Consider the following 23,233-nt stretch of genomic DNA (forward strand, 5'->3'; position numbering starts at 1 on the left):
CTGTGAGTTAATCTATTGAGACACTGCTTTACCTGGACTGAGACAACAAACTGTAATCTACAACAAATTGTAACTCTTTGTATCTTTGCAAATGGTGTCATTGCTGGTATAATTTTTCCAAGGGCTTCTTGCATGGAGCCATCAATTGGCTTGGTATTGTGGCATTTTGTATCCTCCCTTTCTGTTTGTAGCAGGTTATTTATGGTGTTTCTGTAAAAACCACTATGGTCGTTATTTAAATTAAACAAAAGGGGGAAATGTTAGAGTCTGTAAACAAGTCAAAATAACACCTGGCATTTTGCCAGGGGAATGTTAGAGTTCATAAACAAGTCTGGATGGTGCCTGGCAAAATGCCAGAGGGAGTGGTTTGAAAAGTAACAAAAGCGAGCCATTAAGTGTGGAGATTCCTTATTGGTTGACTGATGTATCTAGTTTATGCTAATTAGATAAGCTGTGTGGAATGTATAAATACTGCTCCTGTCCTGCAATAAACGGCTTCCACTCTTGCTGTATCAACGTACACAAGTTATTCGTCACCCCCCCAGTTATTTTGCTGCAGCCGGACTGCGGCAGGGAATGACTTCTTGGGGGATACAAGTGTACGTTGATTGTGGTGGTAATGATTACCTCCATACACACCTGTCCAAACAAGCTGAACTCTATGGTACATGACATTGTCTGTGTATGCAAACATCAATGATGACTTAAAAGCTTTTTAAAAAATTTTGTTGAGAGGGCTGGGGACATAGCTCAGTTGGTAGAGTGCTTGCCTCACATGCACAGGCCCTGGGTTCAATCCAGCACCACAAACAAACAAACAAGCAAACAAACAAACACAAATTTCTGTTGAGGCCTGATAGAAAAGAGAGAAATCCATAGTAAACTAGAATCTCTTATGTCCTGGGATTTACACATTTTTTTCCTTAGTATTCTTGGGACAAGGCTCTTCCCAGTTCCACTTTGAAGAAAAAACAGGCTGTGAGACACACAACTTTGTAGACTCTCCCATTCCTATTGAAAGTACTTCCATGTTTCTAAAGACCAATTCTTTAGAGGCCTTGGTGTAAAAACAAAAACAAGTCACATTCGACGGAGGGAGAACACTGTGATCACAGTGTCTGATCTGACTGGCAGCAACGAGGTGGGAGATGCTGGCCACACTGTGCCACGAGAGGAGATGTCGGGCCACTGGCCTGTGGTTTACTAGCCTCCCTTTAGACCAGGGGTCTGTGCTGATCTAGCGGCCAAGACTCCCAGAGGCAGGGCTACAGCCCCATGTCTCCTCACCCTGCTCCCACCTCACACATCCTTTTGTGGGAAGGCTGGCCTTGGGCTGGAGCTGGTTAAAGGAGGTCTTTTGACTAAGCAGGTCCTCTTTTCAGGTCTGGCAAGCCATTTCTGGGGATCAGGGGCCTGAATCTGTGAGGATCACTGTTGCCACCCAACCTGCTCTGTGGGAGATCTGTGCCTATGAACATAAGTGAGAACAGACACCAAAACACCTCTATCTGGACAGGCTGAGACCACACAGGAAGCTTCTCTTCTGGGCCATGGTTGACCTCAGGTGGCCATGCTGTCTGCCCATGCAGGGACATCCATCTCCCAGGCTCTCAATGCTGTTGGTAGCCAGTTCCTATGCTAAACAAAACTGTGAATTAACCCAGGTAAGTGTGGGGCCCCTAAAAATGGCAGGGCCAAAGCCTCAGTAGATGGCAAAGAATGTTCCAACCAACCCACCCCTGAGCCATCTCCTGACACAGGGCTTGGTCAAAGAACTCTCCAGGCTCACAGCAGCCCGCAGGACCAGTGCACTGGGCCTATGACTATGCGTTCCATTCACCTGAGAGGCTTTCCTCAGGTGATGAAGCACAACCAATGCCGGAAAGACAGAGTGACTAAGGCTTAGAGCAGAGCCAGGCTTGAGCCCTAGATGACTTCATGTGCCATTCACATGACCAACACTCTGGTGCTGGCACCTGTGGGGACCCTCATGTGCCCATCTGGAACTTTCCAACAAATACTTATGCCCCACTGCTCTAAGGTTACTACGAGACAGAGCCAAGAATCTCAATGACTCAGCTACAGTAAAGGGATCAGCAGAGAGAAGTCAGCACAGAGGCCCCGGGAGATGGAGACTGGCACTGTCTGTCTCAGGCCCTCTAAATGGAATGGGTACTATGGCTGTGCTGGGGGGATGGGGGCACCAAAGTCACAGACATGTGAGCCATCTTCTGGTATGTTTGCCTAAAAAGGCCTGAGACACATTTTCTATGACAAGCAGACATAGTATAGAGGAGAATCAGAAATTCACCTGACTTTTGAAGGCAGAACATGAGCTGGGGAGTTTCTCCCTGGATGTCCTGGCCCTTTGTCTTCAGGACATGGGTGACTGAAGCAATCCAAAGAGGGGCAGACAAAGGATCTTCCAAGACCCAAATGAAGAGCACGCCCTGCTGGAAACTGGACCCAACTGGCTCTGGTTTCCTCACTGCTCACTCCTCCTACCTCAATTTTGTGAGGCTGTTTGCAAACCACCCCTCACCCCTTTCATACTGAAATAATCCCTCCAGTCACAGGACTGAAGGCCACTTTTCCCTGAGGTCTTGTGGCAGTAGGAAGAGGCTGGCACCTCCACTTGTCACCATCCCCACTTGCAGAGCCAGGCAGGGCACCCCTTCACCAACACCACTTCCCAGGGCTTCCATGTGCTTGGCTCACATAGGGAAACAGAGCTGCAAGATACCCCAACATCCCCAGGCACAGGCACAGGCACATCCTGTGCCACACATCACTGCAAAGTGCTGGGGCATTCAGGATCCGAGGGACATAGAATCCCGCAGGTTCTAGTTTAGGGAGGAAGGGTTTCCTGGTGACACAGAAGCACTTCGCTCACACCCAGAGTAAGAAGGTGGGGGCAACCCTATTTCCTGGAGTTTGCTTTCCTTGGCAGGCCCAGTCCTGTTGCCCCCAAGTCCACAGGGGCCACCCACTTCTTCAGAGATGCTGCTTCTGTTACCAGACGAATCAGCAGAATTTTGAAAGCTTATCCTGCTCTCTTAACTGCTTGAGAGGTGCACTGGACTCCACCCTCAACCTCTGGAGCAGCCATCGGGTCCAGCCAGCATGGCCACACTACCTGGGCCTTCCTTCTCTTTCTTACCATGGCTCATCTTTGCCAGCGCCAGGCTGGCCCTCCACATGCCTTCTATGTTGTGCCCCTTGTGCTCCAGATCCTGCTGAAATCTAGAGTCCCAGCTCCCCAGGCTAATCCCAGCAACCATGAGTCCCAGGATGGCTCTCCAGCTCTGTGCTTCAGCTTCTTTCCTGTGACTCTAAGAGGATTCTACCACCTTCCTCCGAGTTTCCGGGAAGATGACACAGGCCCCAGCCAGCTCTACGTCTCCTTCCTCCCTGATCCACACAGGCCCCCATCCTGCATTTTACAATTTTCACTGCTGCACAAAATTCCCTCTAAGGGACCGTAGATATCCTTGTGCAAGAAACGTCTTTACAGGCCTCCCTGATGCCTCCTTGGCCTTTAATACCAGGACCTGCTGCCAGCCTCCTGCTTTCCTCCCTCATTCTCTTCTTAGACTCACCAACTTCTACGTGGCTCATGGGAGTCCATCCCAGCTGCCCCTGCCCCTCTTTGAGACCCAGCAGCCTCCCCTCAGGAAAATCCCTCCCCAAACTCTGTGCAGCTCTTCTCTTGGTCATTCTTTCTCAGATCCTCATGTCCCTTTGTTCCATGACAAAGCACCGTCCTTGCCCTCACCCTGGGCACACCAAGTTTCCTCCCAAGCAAAGCATGAAGGAAGATGCACAAGCTCCTCCACCAACAGGAGCTGGACCACAAGGCCCCTGGGAATGTGAGATTCTGCAGACACAGGTCCACTGGCTTGGGAAACCCCGCAATGGTGAATGTTAAGCTTTTGCCTTTAGGACGGATGGAGGAGAAAAGGAAAAACACACCAGTGACAGCCACAGGACACTGTCCTGCACAGCAGTGAGATAGGCGAAGGGCTAAAAGCGGAGTGTGGAGGAGGCAAAGGCACCATTCACAGCTCCTGTGTTCACGACAGCAGCTGTCCTGGCGGAGCAAGCCGTCTCCACAGCAGCCTGGGCTTCTTCCAGACTTCAGTGTAGTAGGAAGATGAGTCATTTGCAGGGTGACAAGAAACAAACACCCACCTCTCTTTTTCTGAACAGCAGCCTCTTACTCAAATCTTCATGCTCTCAGGAGAGCCCATATATTGACCACATATAATTTGAGACACATTTTTTAAAATATTTTTTTTAGTTGTAGATGGACACAATGACTTTATTTTGTTTATTTTTATGTGGTGCCAAGGATCAAACGCAGTGCCTCATGCATGCTATGCAAGTGCTCTACCATTGAGCCATAATGTCGGCCCCATTACACATCTTTAAGCAGTAACTAATGACACCAGAGGATTCTGTTTGTTCAAAATTCTGTTTAGGACCAGCTAAATGAAGGAATGGTATCAGCAAACAGAAAGCAGGGGTCAAGGGAAAGGGCTAGAGAAAGGGAGATGGGAAGCTGCTCCATCCTATCTTGTGGTTATCAAAACCACAAGGAGCTGGGCCTGGTGGCACACACTTCCCAGCCACTCAGGAGGCTGAGGCAGGAGGATCAAAAGTTTGAGGCAAGCTGTGGCAACTCAGAAGACTCTGTCCCAAAATAAACAATGAAAATAAAAGAGGGGGACTCAGCATATAGCTCAGTGGTAGAGGGCTGCCGGGTTCATCCCCAGTATCACAAAAAACAACAAAACAAAAAACTCCTCATGGATCTGTTCCCTTAAACTGCAGGTTTGGCCCCATGTTCTTTATGCCTCTGTTAAAAATAGCGCTACATGATTCTGGCGAGGTCCCAGGTCCAGACCCAGTCCTTCCTCTGGTGGAACATTCCCTCCACTTCATACTGTGACCCAGTGTGAACATTATTAACTTATCGAAGGTCAAGCCCTGCTCTGGGGACTGGAGAATTAGCTGTGGGCAGTGGGAATCTCACCCACAGGGAGCTGCAGAGCTGTCCTGTACCGTGACCTAAGTACAGAAACTGCTGCTCTGGCTAGAGGGTTCCATGGTGAACAGCAGACCAGCAAACACTGCTGTCACCTGATCTGGAAAGGGAAACTCTTCCCCCACAGGGACAAAGAAATCTATCCCCTCACACCTTCCTGAATACCACACCTGAAGTGCACAGGGTCACAACAGGCGGAAGATGCCTCTGCCTGTGTTGTGCATCTGCCTGGCTGGGCTGGCAGTGCTTTCCTGTTCACCAACCAGCTAAATCCCCCAGTCACTCTGGGTCTCCACTAGTGAAGTTTAGGGCCAGACTGTGCCCTAAAGTCAGATTGGAGGAATGATGATTCACCTTTGATGCCCCCTCAGTCAGCATCAGAACTGCAGAATGACAAAGACAAAGAGGAAGAACAGAGAGAACAAGACCCAGGAGGAAGAGAATGGGAGACTGGGGGCCAGAAAGTGTGGAGCCAAAACCAGACACCATGGCTAAGTCGCCTGAAAGCTTCACGTTCCTGGCATAGAAAACAAGGTGCAGGGGGCTGGGGCCCATCACTCTTTGCTTCTTTTGCTGCGATTTCTACTGGGGGTTATTGTGGTTTTTTTCTTCCTTCCTTCCTTCCTTCCTTCCTTCCTTCCTTCTTTCTTTCTCTCTCTCTCTCTTTCTTTTTTTAATATTTCCATTTCTGGGTTTGCATTTAAGATCCTCCAGAATCAAATACATGTTAAATATGAAATTAGGTCAGATTTGGCATAAATTACTATTTGATTCTGATCATTTTTTTCTTTTTCCTTTTGGGTGTTGAGGAATCAAACCCAGGGCCTCATGCATGCTACTCAAGAACTCTACAACTGAGCTATAACCTCAGTTATAGTTAGCTGAGGTTAACTTTTCTAACTAAAATGATATTCAAAAGGAACTCAAACTCCTGTCTGAATTTGTCTCTGGAATCATGGCAGATGTTTGTGTCTTATCACTCATTTCCCTCTTAGTTTTCTGCAACAATCTTGGGTTGTTTTTATCATCAAATAAATAAATAAATACTTTTAGATGGTTTGTTAAAATAGTCATATAGGATATTTAAAATTAGTAGTGACTGGGAAATTTTACAGCATCTCTTCAAATTATGAGTAGAACTAGTACCTATTATACTAAAATAGACTAAGCACTGACTTTTAAACCCTGTGCCCTGATCTGGACAGACTAAGCACTGACTTTCATGGCACTTGGGATACTGGTGCCATAAATAAAAGTTCTCAACAAGACTGCAAGTTGTAGAGGAGTCTGTAGATAGGGTGGCCAAGCAGGGTTCCTGTGACCAACTGGAAAAATTATTTTGACGTTTTAAGACAACCATTTCCAAAAGGGCTTATTTTTGGAGAATGGAATCTTTCGTTTTTAAAGTATAAAAGTGTAAAATTAATCTGTGTTCATAGTAAAGTTAATAATTCATAAGCAAGGGCTGGGGTTGTGGTTTAGCCGTAGAGTGCTCGCCTCACATGTGCAAGGCCCTGGGTTCGATCCTCAGCACCACATAAAAACAAATAAGTGAAATAAAGGTACTGTGTCCAACTACAACTAAAAAATAAATATTTAAAAAAATAATTCATAAGCAACAATAAAGAATTTTGTACTCATCCCCCCAAATAATAATAGTCACAGATTTCTTGTGGTTTGTATGAGAAAAATAGTTTTGATACAGGCAAAGTCTTGCCTGGTGAGGGGCCTGCAGGCTGCACAGGTGTGTCTAAGCCATGCTGCCTGGGGAGACAGTGCCCTTTTCTGCATGCAGACTTTAGTAAAAGGCTATATGGGGCGTCCTGAGGGTAAGCAAAGTAATCTGAAACTCTGGGTTAAAGAGGATCAGCAAATGTCTGACTGGCGAGATGTGCTGAATGCTACAAAAAACAGGAGTGAATCATCCCCAAACAGGTTACAAGGGCAGTGGAACAAGCACCTTCTAGAAAAACAAGCATGGGAAAAGTATCTAAGGGCAATCCACGAATGCCAAAGGAATGATGAAAATAGTGCTGCATCAATATTTTCCAGAAGAGTCCTTTTCAGTACTTAAGGAAATACTACCTACCTGCTGTTTTATAAAGTGGTATTGCTTTCTTCTAACAGTTATTTTCAAGCTGGGCTCAAATGTCAATACTTTGCTGCCTAATGGATCCTACTTCAGGAATAAACAAAAAAGAAGAACTTCATTGATTTTAATAACAATAATTATATCACAAAAAATAGAGCTGGAAGAATATTTTTTTTTTAAATGTGCTTTGCTAAAGATGACAGAATACCTTTCTTTTGTCTTTCTATAAAAGCAAAAGGAACAAGGACTTTCTCCAACATTTGTTACGTGTCCCTATCCAAGACCACATCTTTACTTTGCTGGAACTTTGAATCTGTTTAGAATGTTTATTTCTGGCATCAGTGCCCCAAATGCCATGCTATTCCAAGGGCACCAGATTTAAAAGCCAGAACTGAAAGTCTATTTTAGGGCAAAATAAGTAGTCATTCTCCTTATAATTTGAAGAGACATTTGAAATATCTATGCTGTCACACTCATGATTGCTTTCACCATCATTTTTGGTATGTTTGGCTCCTCCTGGCCACATAGATCCTGACTGAGGTAAAGAGACATGAGGGAACTGATCTTCATTTGTTGTCTCTCCCCTGGCTCAGAGCTGTGGCTACCTCAGGGTGACTGTCCTTCTCCTGCCAGCTTCCACACTGGGGCATTCCAGCTGCATTAAGCACCACCGGTCGACACTGACCTGGACCCCAAACCACTTCCTGCAGAAAGCCTTGGCTCCACATTCAGACCCCTTCTTCACAAGCACTTCACATACTCTGCTGTGCCCAGCAGAGTATGAACTCTTTCGTGTGTGTCTGGGTCAAACATACAGGACATTTTAAAATCAGCAATGTGATTGCTGGGCTCCTGACAGGCCCTGAACTGCTTGCTCTGCTAGCTCTTACCAGAGGCCATGCTGAAAAGAGTGACTGCAGTGAAGGAGGCCCAACTCTGGAGTACCAAAGGCATATACAACCCTTTCTGAATCACAGTCAGCATTTGAACTTAGCCTAAAAGAGCCAGCTTTTCCAGCTTCACTCTGCAGACCAGCATGTGGCTTGAAAGCAGTTCCAGCAACATACACTTCAGTACAGAGTCCACACCCCAGCCTTGCTTTCTGCAAAGGAGAAACACAGGTGTCAAAACCGCCATGAGGGTTTTGTGAGTTCCTTGCAGGGGATGATGAGGCAATAATGGATATCAAATGTAGATCTGCAGTCACCATTTAAGAGAAGACATGCCTGATAAGCAGACACATTCAACTCAATGGGGAGAGCTGTTACCAAGAAGTGGGACCTCTGGCCCATTTTGGTCAAGCAAAGACAGTCACTGCTCTGAACTGCTCTGAAGACTTTGTCTACATGTGTGTCCTGTGACTGCAAGGTAAGGATTCTATATCTATGTGATCTAAACAATTCTTAGGCTGCCAGATGCCACAATGTTGCTAAGAGGTACACTGAGGCACCAAGTCATCAGCACACTGTGACCTCCAGGTCATGAACACCAGCACCCTTCCTGGTCTTGCTTCAGGTCTATCTTTTATTTTCAAATCTCCTGACATCCAGGAGTTTTCTTCCATTCCAGTCAGAAGCATGCTGTTGCTAAGCAACTTGGACAAGTCACATCTTTAGTTACTCCCCACGCTGTGCGTGGGTGTGGTTAAAACAAAGGGGGTGATAAAGTCACTTCAAATTACAACTGGGAGAGGCTAAAGATTGGACACATATAGACCTTAAAAAAAAAAAAAAAAGAAAGAAAATAAACAATGCTTTATGTTGGCGTGTTGACACCAGATCATGCCTGACTTTGCAATACAAATCTAGCACATCTGCTATCTCTGTGAGATGAAATTCCAGCAAACCACAGCCCAGTGGAGGGGTCCATGAATGCCACAATCTCAGAGGGCTGATTTGCACCTTATTTCTGATGGGTACAAAATTCTACAAGAGGAGGATGAAGACCTATGTTCTCTGTTGTGATCAATCTGTTGGTCTGGAAAGATAGCCCTTGATTTTCTTCTGCTTGATTTTCCCATCTGCTCTTTTATAGCTTAGGCCAATTCACTGATGTATGCACACAGATGAGTATCTACACCTGTTTTTGCTCCGGGCCCCTTTTAACTCAACAATACTGAAGGTGACCCTCTTCCTGTCCAGTCAGAAATACCACCACAGAACTTCTACAACTCCCCTGGACTTCACAGTGTCATACAAGATTTGCATTTTGAGCCACACAACTTGCCCTGCTCTGTCAGATATGCGTCATCTACCGGTTTTATGTTTTAGATGTTTTGATAGAAGGGAAAATCTCTGTAACAGGAAACCACCTCTCCAGGGATTTGGTACATCTTGGAGTGTCACTCTGTTGGGCTGTTACTCTTTTCTTTCAGGACCAATGAGTGACAAGAGTGGCACAAAAGCTCACCCAGCTCAAGGACTTGGCAAAGGGAACAGAGATCAAGGAAGCAGCCAAAGTTCATGTTTATTGCAGAGTACCTCCTTGTCTCACCTCCAGGCAGGGCACAGCTATTTGTCGGAGGTTCACAGAAGGCCCACAGCTTTCCCTCAACTTTGTCAGGGGGCAAACCACACAAGCTACAGATCCCCTCATCTCCCTGGCAAGTGCCCAATTTGTAGAGGTGGTGGAGGGTCTGCACGGCCGGTCCGTAAGCTCCCCGGAAGGCGAGCATTTGTCTTAGTGTTAAAACTACGGCTGGGAAGGGAAGTCGCGAGGGGACCAAGGCAGAGCCCTGGGCTTTCAGAAGCCCACCGGAGGGCCAACAAGTCTGCCAACAATCAGCCCGGCGCAACAAGTACCCAGAGGCGCGGGCCAGACCCTCCGCCTCCAAGACCCCGGGGGCGGGACTCCGCGCACCGCCTTTTAGTTCTCAAATTCCGCGACAACTCGCCCTGGGGCCCGGCGTGGAAATGACCCCAGGCGACGGCTGGCCACCCGCAACCCTCGCCCGCTTCTCGGCCGGCGCAAATTCTCGCCGCCACTGGAACCGGCCCGCGGGCTGGACGCTCGAGCAACGAGGACGCGCTGGCCCCCAGANGGAAGCCGATTGGACCCCGCCCCGCGCGGCACCGCCCCCTGACGCCAGCGCCGCCATCTTGGGAGCGGGCAGGTCCCCCTTAAGCCGGCGGGGTGGAGGAGCGGCGGTGGTGAACTGCAAGCGCGTAGGGCGGAGCCCGGCGCCGGCGCCCTCCGGCAAGTCGTGGCTTGCAGTAGCAGACGCGAGGTGGCCTCAGGTTGCGGCGGTTCATCGAGGAATTCACCCAGAGCTTGTTAGGGGACACGTGCTGAGCAAAGACTTTACGGGAACGCATACCTTGCTTTCAAATAATGACAGAGCTCCACATACCCAAAGGGTGAAGCAAGAAGCTGCGTACGGCCAGGCGTTGAAATGAATAACCTCAAAGGATCTGATTACTATCCAAGAGATTGAAGTCATCGCAGACACTTTTGTGCCCATAATACTGTAAAAATGTACTTAGAAATGTTAAAACTTTTTTTTAAACATTTCGAGATGGAAAATGTTCCTAAAGATTTTAAAGTTTTAAAGTTAACTTGGCTTAACTAGATCAAGAGTGAATAGTTAAGTCTATTGTCCATGTAGTAGCTAGCGGAATCTTGATCTCCTTATAGCAACCTGTGTTTTCTTTTTGTAACAGTTTCTGTAAGATTCTTTTTCAAAAGGCTGGAAAATCACTTGGTCAGATGAAGATCCATATACTACTATTTAGAACTCTGTAGACTTACATTTTAAGCACCACAAATATGCTGTTGTTAGCAGCAGGTGTGGTTAGTGCTTGGACCCCTTTAAGACATTTTGAGCATTCGATTATATTTAGTGTGTGTTATTGCTGAATTATTTCTAGTTAATCATGTTACAAAAATTAAGATTGATTATAAGATTCACACAAATATGGCAAAATAAAGGGAAAATGAGGGTGGGCATGTAATAAAATGCACATTATGAAGTCCTACTTTTTAAATATGTCCGCACTTTTAACTGCAAGCTTTTCAGAATCCAATATGAAAAGACAATTGGTTACAGGATTCATCTAACCAGTGTTTAGGAGAGTATTCCCTGGAATCCATTGTCCCATACTTCTTCCTCTTTCAGAAAATAAATCCGAAGGAATTCTAATCTGTCATGTCTCGTTTTTTGCTTTTTTTTTTTTTTTTTTTATATTGGGGATTGAACCCAGGGGCACTTCTTTACCACTGAGCTACACCCCAAGCCCTTTTTGTTTTTAAATTCTGAGACAGGGTCTCTGTAAGTTGCTGAGGCTGGTCTTGGACTTGAGATCCCCCTGCCTGAGTCTCCCCAGTTACTGGGATTACTGGCATGTACCACCACACTTGGCTGTCGTATCTTCTTGTAGTGATAAAATCCCACTCCTTACAGCAGGCCAAATCATTGTTAAGATAAGCTTATACTTAGCCTTCCTTGCAGGAAGGGCGGGCTCTGTTCTAAAGTTTTTACTGGTGACCAAGAGGGAAAGTGAGGTTGGCAACTTCTGTGTCACATCCTTAAAAGGCCATTGCTGATATGTTAACTGGTGAAGCTAGGTGAAGGGTGCATAGGTGGTTACGTTATTCTTTTAGATATTCAGGAATATTGAAATTTTCAAAGTAAAAAGGTGGGTTAGAAAAAGAAAACTGCCTACTCTCCACTCTCCCATTTGCTAGGACATGGAAACAGTAGTAAACCCCTTCAGTTACACAGGAGAGGCAAAACCTGACCTGGGTCCTTGCACCCCAGCCTGGGCTGTGGTTCAGAATCTGACCTAGAATTTGTTAAAACTGCTGAACCTCAGGCTTCATCCAGATCAACTGAATCCAAGGGCATTTAGCTCAGGCACTGGCATTCGAAAGGATCCCCAGGTGAAGAAAGGTAAGCATGTTAAAATTTGAGAAGCATGCCCTAGGTGATTGCACAGTGAGGACATTGTTATTTTCAGGGCTCTGTGTATTGCACTATAAGATGAACTTGGCATATACATCCAAACTTTGAGAACACTCTTTTTAAACCCAAATGAGAAAATGATTACAATTTCTCCAGGGCTTCCTATGTGCCAAGCCTTGTGTTTAAACAAGATCTCAATTATCCTCAGGACAACTTGGGCACCATGTGTTGCTACTAAGAAAATATTCCACTCTCTCCCACTGAGTGGCCTTGGCCCCACACTGTTTCAAAGTGGTCCCTCACTGGTTTAATCAATTAAGATCAACCCTTTCTCCCTTGGCTTGGTGACAGTTCAGATGACCCTGGCCTAAGCAAGAGAGGACGAGGGGCATCTCCTGGTCATGGGGATTGTTTCAGGAACAATCTAATCATAGGGAGCACAGTTCTAATCCATCCTCCAAGTCTCTGCCTTCTTGGTTTTGCACTGCTGTATTCTACTTCTTAATCCAACAGATTACTAGCTTTGTAATGATCATCTTCTCCTTCAGTTAATCTATTGAACTGAAAGTTTTGCTATAACTGAATTTCATCCAGTTGTGAAGTCTAGGCAGAGCTGCCACCTCTCTCCTCTAGAATTTCCGTTTCATCAGGAGTTCTCTGGAAAGTTGTTTCTTCTTCCCCTGCCCCTAAGTGTACTATCAGGTACATCACTATTTTTCTCTTGGCTGTTCATGGCCCATTTCACCCTCTGGCCTTGGGTCAAGTAGAGAGACACCTAAAGGTTCTACTGGTGGGGGAAAGCTGCAGTCTCCCATGGTCTGGTCTCATATCAAGCTGTCAAGCAGGGCCTTTAAAAGGAAGCCCCCGATTCCTGCGTGCTCAGCTCCCAAGCTCTCACCTAGCCTTGGAGACAAGAAAGTAATCAGGTTCCTGTGACCTAAAGAGAGCAGCCAGCTACCATCTGCATGGACAAGCTCTGCCCTTCCCTTCTGAAGACACTCCAAGACCAGAATCTCTAGAAAAATGAGGTACTTTAATGTTCACCCACCGTTTTTCATGACCCTGATACACTTATCTGGCCCATATAGGAACAAAGTCCAGTTTTGCTCTTATTCCAAGCCTGGGTGATCCCAAAGCCTCCCTTCTCTGGATACGACCCACCTATGACCCCTTGCTCTATTTGGAAAGAGTGGTCAGTAAGATGACTTATAGCTGGGGAGGGAGGACAGCAAGGACTGGCAATCCAGTCCCCACCAACACCTGGACATTCAGGTGGTAAACAATACTGCAGTTCACAAACATGTACACACACCTGAACACTTTTTTTTGTTGTTGTTGTAGATGGACACAATTACTTTTATTTACTTATTTTTATGTGGTGCTGAGGATTGAACCCAGTGCCTCACACATGCTAGGCAAGTGCTCTACCACTGACCCACAACCCCAGCCCCACCTGTACACTTTTTGATTACAGATGTTTTCAACTCACAATGGGATTATGTCCTGAAAAAAATCCACCATAAGTTGAGGGCTCATGGTTTCAGAGGTCTCAGTCCATAGAAGGCTGGCTCCATTCCTCAGGGCTCAAGGTGAGGCAGAACATCATGGTGGAAGAATGTGGTGGTGGAGGAAAGAGACTGAGGCATTGCATGAAGGAGAGAGGGAAAGCAAGGGGAGGAGGGAGGGGGGGGAGAGAGAGAGAGAGAGAGAGAGAGAGAGAGAGATCTGTTCAGATATATATTTTTTAAATATGGTGCTGGGGATTAGAACCCAGGGCCTTGTGTATGCTAGGCAAGCACTCTACTAACTGAGCTATATCCCCAGCCCCATAAGTTGAAAATATTAAGTCAAAACTGCATTTAACACTTCTTATCCACCGAACATCGTAGTTTAGCCTAGCCTACCTTAAATATGCTCAGAACAGTTACATTAGTCCATAGTTTGGTAAGATCTTCTAACACAAAACCTATTTATAATATTGACTATCTCATGTAATTTATTGAATACCTATGTCCACAAAAATGTTGGCAATATTGAATACTTGTAGCACATTGGTTGCTAATTCTCCTGATCACATGACTGACTGGGTGCTGTGGCTTGTGACAGCTTTCATTGCCCAACATCTTTTTTTCCTCAACTTTTAAAATTTGTTCTTTTTAGATATACGTGACAGTAGAGTGCATCTTGACATATTATACATACATGGAATATAACTTATTCTAATTGAGCTCCCATTCTTGTGGTTGTACATGATGTAGAATTTCACTGGTCTTGCATTCATATATGAACATAGGAAAATTATGTCCAATTCATTCTTTTTCCTATTCCCATCCTTCCTTCCCTTCATTCCCCTTTGTCTAATCCAATGAACTTCTATTCTTCCCTAGTCCCTCCCACCATCTTGAGAGTATTGTACCACATATTGCTATCCTGGGAAAAGATCAAGATTTGAAGAGTGGTTTCCACCTAATGTGTATTGCTTTTGCATCATTGTAAAGCTGGAAAATCATTAAGCTGAACCATAGTAAGTTGGGGACCATCTGTACTTCTGTAGGAAAAATTCCTAGAATGTTGGTTAAAATAATTTTAATTAACCACATTTTAACTTTGGAAACAAATCACAGAATGCCTGCCAAAAAGGTTTTTACTAATGTGTTGTCATAGCAAGAAGACTCTACACTTGCTACACCAAGACAAACAGTCCACACCCCTGCCAACATGGGAAACTATTCTTTTTTATTTTTTGCACTGTATTAAAATTTTTTAAATTGATTTTTTTAGTTATACATGACAGTAGAATGTATTTTGACATATTGTATATACAAGGAGTATAAGTTTCCATTTTTGTGTAAGTAAGTAACTTATTCCATCTTGTACATGATGTGGAGTTACACTGGTCATGTATTCATATGTGAACACAGGAAAGTTATGTCCCATTCATTCTATTGTCTTTCCCATTCCCTTTCCTCCTCCTTTCCTGGCACTCTGCCCTGTCCAATTGGGTGAACCTCCCCTTCTCCCTCCCTTGCCCTGGGATACTATTCTTTACCTCTCTGCAATTGAAATTACAAAGATGTCATTGTTTTCATGTGTATTTCTTAGTCTGTTTGATCATTTTTTTCAATTTTTATAAAGTATATTTCACCTTTACATAATACATTTTTACAAATGTGTCTAACAAGATATTTTTAGTTTGGTTTAACTTGGGGAGATTTTCTGACATTAAACACTTTTTTGAGGTAATACATGCCTATGGTAAATTTTTTAAAAGGACAAAAGGATTCAAGGTGAGAAATATTTCCCTCTGTTTCTGAGTACCAGAGTTCTCCAGGGAACTAAGGTTAGTTCCTGGCATTCTTTCAGAGATATTTACATGGACAAGCACTATATTTTCATAAATAAAAAGCAAATATGAGATGAGGGCCAAACTTTGAAATTAAATTCTCTTTTTTCCTCACTTAAAGAAGGCCAGGCATTGTGGGTATTCAAATGGTGACCAGGAAACACTCTGCCTTGTGTGATTAACTGATAGTTTGATCAGGATTTCAATGCAGATGATTGCAAACAACTGTGCAATATCTAGAATGGAATGAGTAAATATAGATTTACTGTGTCTGCTATGTGCCACACACTGTTATAGTCCTTCTGGTAAGTTCTCTTTTCCTTCCTCAACAACTCTGAAAGATAGGTATTGTCCGCATCTTACAATGAAATACTCACCTAAGGCCTTTACGGCACACAGGATGAATGAAGCTCCTCTCCAAAGTGGCAGCTCTGAGTGCCCACCACGAAGGATGAAAATCAAGAAACAAATGGATTCTTTATTAGAAAGGACCGGTTCTTCACTAAAGCCACGAACCATAACTTTCCTGACTTACCTAGGAGGAAAGTTCACAAGGTTGCAAAAGCAGCCTTTACAGGAAGATCTCTTTCCTAGTGTCCAGGAGAAAAAACAAAATAAGTCACTTCATGGCAAGCTCTGCAGCTTGTTAATCAGTACTTGTTCTGCCTGAAAGGGCTCTTGACCATCCTTGGGGCACTCCCAGGAAAGTGGAAAGATTACATGAGATTGGCATGAAATAGAGTGGATGGTTCTAAGGGTTTTATTAGTATCCGCATAGATCAAAACCAGGACAAACAAGAAAAAAATATTTGGGGTTTCCAAAATATCTGGAAATTCTCCCTTGGTGTGAAATAATGCATGTGTATAAGATGGATAATCAAGGATGAGACTACTTGCAATTAGAACCAAAACAGAGAAAGAAAAGGACCATGCGGCTACATAGTTCCTGTCTCAGAAGGTCTGCTTCTCCATTTATCTGTCAGTGTACTCTAAAACTGGGCTTACTAATTAGACTCACAAGGGACTATTGCTTAAACTAAATATTTATTTGCATACAGTTAGAGTGACTGGAATACTCTATTTTACTTAAAAAAAGAATATACTCATTTACCCTCCTATGAATTAAGTGAAAGCCTTTATTTTACTATACCCCCCTGAATCATTCAGTAGTAATACTTTTAAAAGTATTTATTGACAGGTCAAAATGGATTTCACATAAGTTTCCTCTGAATACAATGGCAACATTCCAAACAGGACAGAGAAGGCTTTGAGTCCTTTCCTGAAACTCTTTTCCCTACTAAGTCTGGATCCATGCCTCATCCTTCAAGGTAAAAAACAATCTTTTGGGGGCTGTGGTTGTACCTCAGTGGTAGAGTACTGGGTTGGATCCACAGCACCACATAAAAATAAAAAAAGGTATTAAAATACAATAATATAATTTTAAAAAGTCTTCTTCGTGTGTGTATATGGGGGAGGCAGGGTACTGAGGATTGAACCCAGGAGCATTGTACCATTGAGCAACATCCACAGCCCTTTTTTGAGTTAGGGTCCCACTACTCTGCCCAGGCTGTCCTTGAACTTGTGATCCTCCAGCCTCAGCCTCCCCAGTCACCAGTCACTGGAATTAAAGGCATGCACCACTATGCCCAGCCATCAGAGGCAAGGCCATCATTTTACTCCTGGCCATCCCATCTCTGTAACTCCTAGGCTAGTGGATCTCAGAAGTCTTAATTTGATGAACCCTTTTGGGGGGGGGGGCAATAACTTAAACATGTAGTCTCTAACCGACTACCCATCCTGTCATTTCTTTTCTGTCCTCATTGTGTCTAACCTGCATTCTCTGTGGGTCCCATTATCCTCCAGAAGTCTTTGTTTGAAGCTTCTATTAAACAAGAATTTAATCAGGAGCTCAGGCTGTAGCTCAGTGGTAGAGTGCTTGCCTAGCACATGTGAGGCATGGGTTCAATACTCAGCAACACATAAAAGTAATAATAAAGGGGGGCTAGGGTTGTGGCTCAGTGGCAGAGTGCTCGCCTTGCACGTGTGAGGCCCTGGGTTTGATCCTCAGCACCACATAAAAATAAATAAATAAAATAAAGGTATTGTGTCTACCTACAACCAACAAACGAACAAATAAATAAATAAATAAAGGTACTGTGTCAAAAAAATTAATCAGTATCAGCAGGTCTAGAATCTGTAAATGGAAGTTTCTCTGGCTTCAGTAACTGAAAAACAATTTGGCTGGAATTGACACAGCAAAGTTAATTTATAATAATGACATTAACATGTTGGAGGTACATTTTATAGCACCACATCTCTGATGAAGAGATTCCTATCCAGTTAGAGGTAATCCTAGTTTTGAAATCATGAAAGCTTCTTGTTTTTGGTAAAAGTAAAACTTGCAAGCATGAGGTGCAGCCATCATTCCCATAAGAGACTGGGAGTCAAGAATACATGTTTTCTTTACTGTTCAGTTGGGTATTCTGGACACCTGTGAGAAGAGCCTCTCTAAAGTTGTGAGGAAGATAATCTTGTTTACATATACTCCTTTGGTGCATCATGAGAAGGCCTTGTGCCAATTTCTGATGAGTAATAGACATATCCTAAGAACCAGAGACGTACTTAATTTTAGATAGTGGGCCCTAAAGAGCAGTATTATCTCTGAATGGAAACCATATCAAATCTAATGAGCAATTAATTCTGGAAATTATTTTGAAATTCATCAAATAAAAATATGTACAGCAGTAATTTCTTCGTGATAGGAATGTGGTGCTTTGACAATGTTTTTGCTTATTTCTATTTTCAAACTTTCTAAAACACACACATACTGCTTTTATAATAATAAAAAATTGGGGGGGATACTGGGGATTGAACCCATGGGTGCTTAACCACTGAGCTACATCCCAACCCTTTTAATTTTTGATTTTGAGAAAGGGTCTCACTAAGTTGCATAGGGCCTCATTAAATTGCTGAGGCTGGCTTTGAATTTGAAATCCTCCTGCCTCAGCTTCCTGAGCTGCTGGGATTACAGATGTGCACCAAAGTGCCCAGCAAAAGTTATTTTTAATGAAAAAAAATGTGATCTTATGAGAGAAAGCTGGTGTTCATCTACCAAAAGCATTTCAATACATAGAGACTATTATTATTATTCTTGGTATATTAAAGGTGGAAATGAAGACTCTTCTAAAATGAGGTTGTGGATTTTTAATTTTAATGGTTAAAATACATCATTTGAGCATATAATATATATAAAATCAAATATTTCCCATTTAAAAAAATTGAGTTAGGTATATAATTCAGTCTTATTCTTTCAATCTTAATGTAGTTTAGGCTTTTTATCTCATCAAACTTTCATGTTTCCTCTTTATTTGTCCACTTATTTATAGTTTTGGTAGTTTGCTGCTAGAAGGGTTAGGGAAGATTTTGTTTCTTCTCCCATTTCAGGAATAACTCTTTTTCTTCTTATATAACAAGTTAATATTATAAGATTCAAATCTAGTCATCAGAAACTGTGCTTATCTCTCTGTAATAATGGGAATAGGGTTCAAAGGCAAAAGACATCCAAGCTTACTGTTAATTTAGTGACTCAGTGACAGCATCAACGTCCTAATGCTTCCATATTTCTTCCCTGTCATTCTTTTTTTATATTTATTTTTTAGTTTTAGGTGGACACAATATCTTTATTTTTTATTTTTATGTGGTGCTGAGGATTGAACCCAGTGCCTCGCGCATGCCAGGCGAACGTGCTACCACTTGAGCCACATCCCCAGACCCTTCTCTGTCATTCTTAGCCTATTAGTGAAAGTGACAATGCAATCCAGATAATATACACAGCTGCAAATCCAGATTAGAAGATTCTGAGCCCCCAAATAAGGCATCCCTGAAAAAAAAGCATTAAGCATAAGTGAAGAGGAGAAAGATGACTACATAATGAAGATACCTGTAGTTTAGTCCTCCATATATCAGGCTGTCTGCTCTTCTTCATATATGCTTTCGACTGATCTATGTTATAGGGGAGTTTGTTCTTATTCCTCCATCTGTCCTTGAAGCACCTTTCTCCTTCTCCTGGGGCCCTCCGCTACCCTTTTGTGACCCATTTCCACAAAATTTTTTTCCTAGCTGTCAATAGATGTCATTAGTAATATGTTAACTATTAGCTATCTGTCCTACTTCCTTTTGTTTTCTAATAGAGCCCTGATTTTGTACAGGTAGATGGTCAGGGAAGTCTGGGTCCTGCTTCTGATGCCAGGGCATGAAGCTGATATACTAAACCAAATTATGATGGTCTTTTTACCTTGAAAATTACTGGCTTATGAGGAATACATTTCACAATACATGTCTGTGTACATTATCTGGGTTGCATTGTCACTTTCACTAACAGGCTAAGAATGACAGAGAAGAAATATGGAGGCATTGGGACTTTGATGCTGTCACTGAGCCAGTAAATTAATCAACTGTCCTATCTTTGAACATCATTTTGTTGGGCTTTCTGTTACTTGCAGCTGAAATTATCCTATTTGATATTCCACTAAATCCTGCTACTTGTCAACTCTTGTGATATTGTTTTAATGAGTATGCAATCATTCCCTAAGTAATCTGGTACTAGAATAAGACATTGTGCTAAGATTCACTTAGAATTTTTATGGTACCTATCATTCTTGTTTTTTTCTTTCCTTTTTTTTTTTGTCCCCTGAAACACCTTCATAAACTTACAATTCCTTTTACTTACATTATCTTACTTTTGAAATTGCCCTCTAAGTTATTGATAACAGACATTCTTAGCTCTTTGTTCAGAGCAAAGAGTAAAATTTTTAAAAAGCTAAGGAAAGCCAAGTTACAAATTGGTCGAGATGAATGAAGCAATCATTGGCAGAGTTTGGGAAAGGGCTCGATTTTCTAACTTAAGTTTCTAACCACAGCACCCAGTGTCAATCATATGGGACACGTCTGGCACTGGAAAGGGTTGAATGGGAGGTATGAGGAGTGGATCGATATCCTGTGCAGAAAACCAGAGGCTCTACTCCTGCCTAAGGTCCACCGTGGCTTTGAGTCACTTGGTTGGGCTACAGCTGCAGGTTACAGTGCAGTGGGGACCAGCGACCTGGCCTACCCTGAACTGAACCTTGTGAGCCAGGAAGACCACTCTACATCCCATGGCCCCATAACCAACCGAAGACCGCACACTGCTCCAACTGCGACTAGGCCGGCCCCTGGCTGCATTCCCTGGCCCCGGCCAGACCCGCACTTGAGGCACACAAGGCCCTGCTGGCCGCTCCCAGATCTCATTACCGACTGTCTTTCGAGTCTCGGAGTCTTCCTGTGTTCGCTCTTTCCTTCTAGGAAACATCACATCTCTCAGGGTCAGCAGGCCTGGAGCTCACCGGGGAGACCCCACCAGCGGAACCGGAAATACCTACTGGTAGAAACGCAGGAGCATCTACGTCTCCCACTTGCCCCACTCTTCCTGGCCTCAGTTTAGCTGCTCGATTGGTCTACTCAGAAGAGGATCCGCCCCCTCGGAAAATACTGGTCAATCACAGCGCGGGATGGAGGGGAGGGGAGGTGCTGCAGCGCGCATCTTCCAAAGGCTCCCTTCGGCGCCTGCGTGGGGGAGCATGGGAGCGTGGGAGTTTTGCGGGGGCACAGTCTTTGGTCGTCGCGTCTCGATTGGGCGTGGCTTCCTGCTGCTTCGGCCGGGGTAGGGCGAGCCTCTCTGCTCCGGAGCTGAGTGGGCCCGTTTCGAGGCTGCACCCGGGAGAGGAGTAGTCGGCCCTGGTTTTCAAGGGAGCTTGAGGGAGGCTGCGGGCACGAGGAACTTGGCCGCCGAGTGGGCCCCTCCAGGGACCTTTGTTTCTATTCGAAGCTTTGTCTGACGTCCCCGAAGCGATTGCTGGAGGTGCCCCCCACTCTGCAGATGGCGTCTGCGCTCGCGTCATCCGACGCCCAGGTGAGACGAGCTACCTTTTTCCCATCCAAGTTCAGTGGTTATTTTCCGGCCTCCGCCTGACCTCCTCAGAGAAAGGCTAGGTACACCTGTAGTGATGGGAGGATGCCCGATTCCCGAATAGCCCTTCGCCCTTCGTTCCTAGACCGGTCACAGATGAGAAGTGGTTTACCAAATTCTTTTCAGAACCACCAGCTAGGGAGCAGAGCCTTTGGGAGGGGTTTGTAGCCGTTTGTCAGTGTCTTTCTGGAATGCCTCTGGAAATGGCAAATTTCTAGGCTTCACTCCACACTCGTTCAATAATGATAATGCCCAGCTGATTCCTAATCACAGCAAAATTCTGTAAACGTAGAGGAGGAGTAGTGGGCCTGGATGTAGTGATGGAAGGAGCTGAGCAATGAGTGCCATGGGGAAGGAAGAGAGAGACCAGCAAAGGAAAGGATATTGGGAGAACTTTAAAACCTCTCTCGTGAGTCTTCCTTGGTTGGCCAATCTTCTTTCTCTTACAGTATCCATTCTAAATGAAGGGGAGACTCCATCATTCTCACAACATACTTTCTCGACCCTTAAGTCACTGCCTCAAAATTTATGTCCATATTTACTCTCTCCTTCCTAACTCCAACCCCACTCCTAGACCCTGTTTATATCCCATCCTAGCACTGGGAAACCTTTTAGGCCAAACCCTTTTACCCCTTGCATCTGATGATTTTAGCTATTCTCTACCTCCCTAGACTGAGGGGCTGACCCACTACACTCTTGTATTGAGATGGGTTCTCATGTTGTTTCAGGGATCAACCCTGTATGACGACCTAGCTGTGTATTTTTGTCAAGAGGAATGTGTGAGCCTGCACCCTGCCCAGAAAATCAAAAAAGAAATCAAACAGGAGTGTTTCGAAGATGTGGCTTTGATGGGTAAGGCAATTGTTTTTCCTGCATTTTCGGACTTTTGTTAATTCTAGGATGAGGATTTCATTTCTTGTCCACATGTTGATATGGTGGTGCAGGACCTGTTGCTGAATGATTTATACAGATGTGGTGAAAACTTGCATGAAGGAACAAGTTTCAAAGTGTAGGATGATTTTTGAGAGACAGACATCCAGTCTAGTATAGTACCTGTGGTTTCACACAACACATGGCAATTCCTGGTAATCTTCCCTAATATTTGTTGCAGTCAATTTACAGTTGCACTTGGGAAACCCCATTACTATAAATTATTGTCATTTGCTAAAGATGGAAAAGTGATTTGCTCTTAAGGGGGTGCTATGCCTTTCTCATCCAAGGGGGATCTTTGCAGTATTCCTATGCGTGAGTATATTTTACCTCTGAACTGGGTTGAGTGTCTAAACTATCCCAGAACTTACGTTTTATATCTTCCATTTCTCTCATTATCATGTTTGTGTTTTTCCTTACCTTCTTGAACATATGGAGTATGTTTATAATAGCTATTTTAGTATTTTTTTCTGCTAGTTTTTTTTTTATCTTTGTCACTTCTGGGTCTGTTTCTAGTGATAGTTTTTTTCCTTGTTATGGATCATATTTTTCTGTTTCTTTACATGCCTGGTAAGTTTTGATTGGATTTTGGGCATTGTAAATTTTATTTTGTTGGTTGCTTGATTTTGTTGTATAAAAATATTTTTGGATTATGTGGTGGGATGCAGTTAAGTTACTTGGGGTCAATTTGTTTCTTTCAAGATTGCATTTTTTTTTTGCTTTGTTTGTGTGGATTCAGATCAACCTTTAGGCTAGAGATGATTGGTCATACTTGTGAGGCAGTTATTTTCCTTAGGAGACTGCTTGATGTCCTGTGTGCTAGTGGGTCTTTCCACTTTGGCTGGTGGGAGTATGAAGTATTGTGTGAACTTTGTGTACTGTTCTATGTTTTCCTTTTTGGTGGTTCTTTCCATGGC

General features: G+C 43.9%; 2 protein-coding genes and 1 long non-coding RNA gene across 4 annotated transcripts in view; 1 reads left to right on the plus strand and 2 right to left on the minus strand.

Annotated features, from left to right (window-relative positions):
- Naa60 (N-alpha-acetyltransferase 60, NatF catalytic subunit) overlaps positions 1 to 8,052 on the minus strand; it is an 18,654-nt gene extending 10,602 nt beyond the window's left edge. Inside the window, exon 1 of the mRNA XM_015490815.2 lies at positions 8,030 to 8,052. The gene's annotated coding sequence lies outside the window, so the exon portion shown is untranslated. The remainder of the gene's footprint in view (positions 1 to 8,029) is intronic.
- A 5,001-nt stretch (positions 8,053 to 13,053) lies between these two features.
- LOC125612307 lies at positions 13,054 to 20,928 on the minus strand. The gene is made up of 3 exons (XR_007342619.1): positions 20,672 to 20,928; positions 15,760 to 15,917; positions 13,054 to 13,676 (listed from the first exon to the last, which is right to left on the minus strand). It is a non-coding gene; the product is annotated as an uncharacterized LOC125612307 (long non-coding RNA).
- A 77-nt stretch (positions 20,929 to 21,005) lies between these two features.
- Znf597 (zinc finger protein 597) overlaps positions 21,006 to 23,233 on the plus strand; it is a 42,681-nt gene continuing 40,453 nt past the window's right edge. The window contains exons 1-2 of one of the 2 annotated variants that reach the window (XM_048789270.1): positions 21,006 to 21,329; positions 22,115 to 22,238. In XM_048789270.1, coding sequence (XP_048645227.1) covers positions 21,297 to 21,329; positions 22,115 to 22,238 — 157 coding nt within the window. In that variant the 5' untranslated portion in view covers positions 21,006 to 21,296. Of the gene's footprint in view, positions 21,330 to 22,110; positions 22,239 to 23,233 lie in introns of those variants that run through there. The other variant, XR_007342618.1, reaches the window with a different exon arrangement.

The sequence above is a fragment of the Marmota marmota genome, unplaced genomic scaffold (genome assembly GCF_001458135.2).
Source record: "Marmota marmota marmota unplaced genomic scaffold, marMar, whole genome shotgun sequence".
In the NCBI taxonomy this organism is placed as follows: domain Eukaryota; kingdom Metazoa; phylum Chordata; class Mammalia; order Rodentia; family Sciuridae; genus Marmota; species Marmota marmota.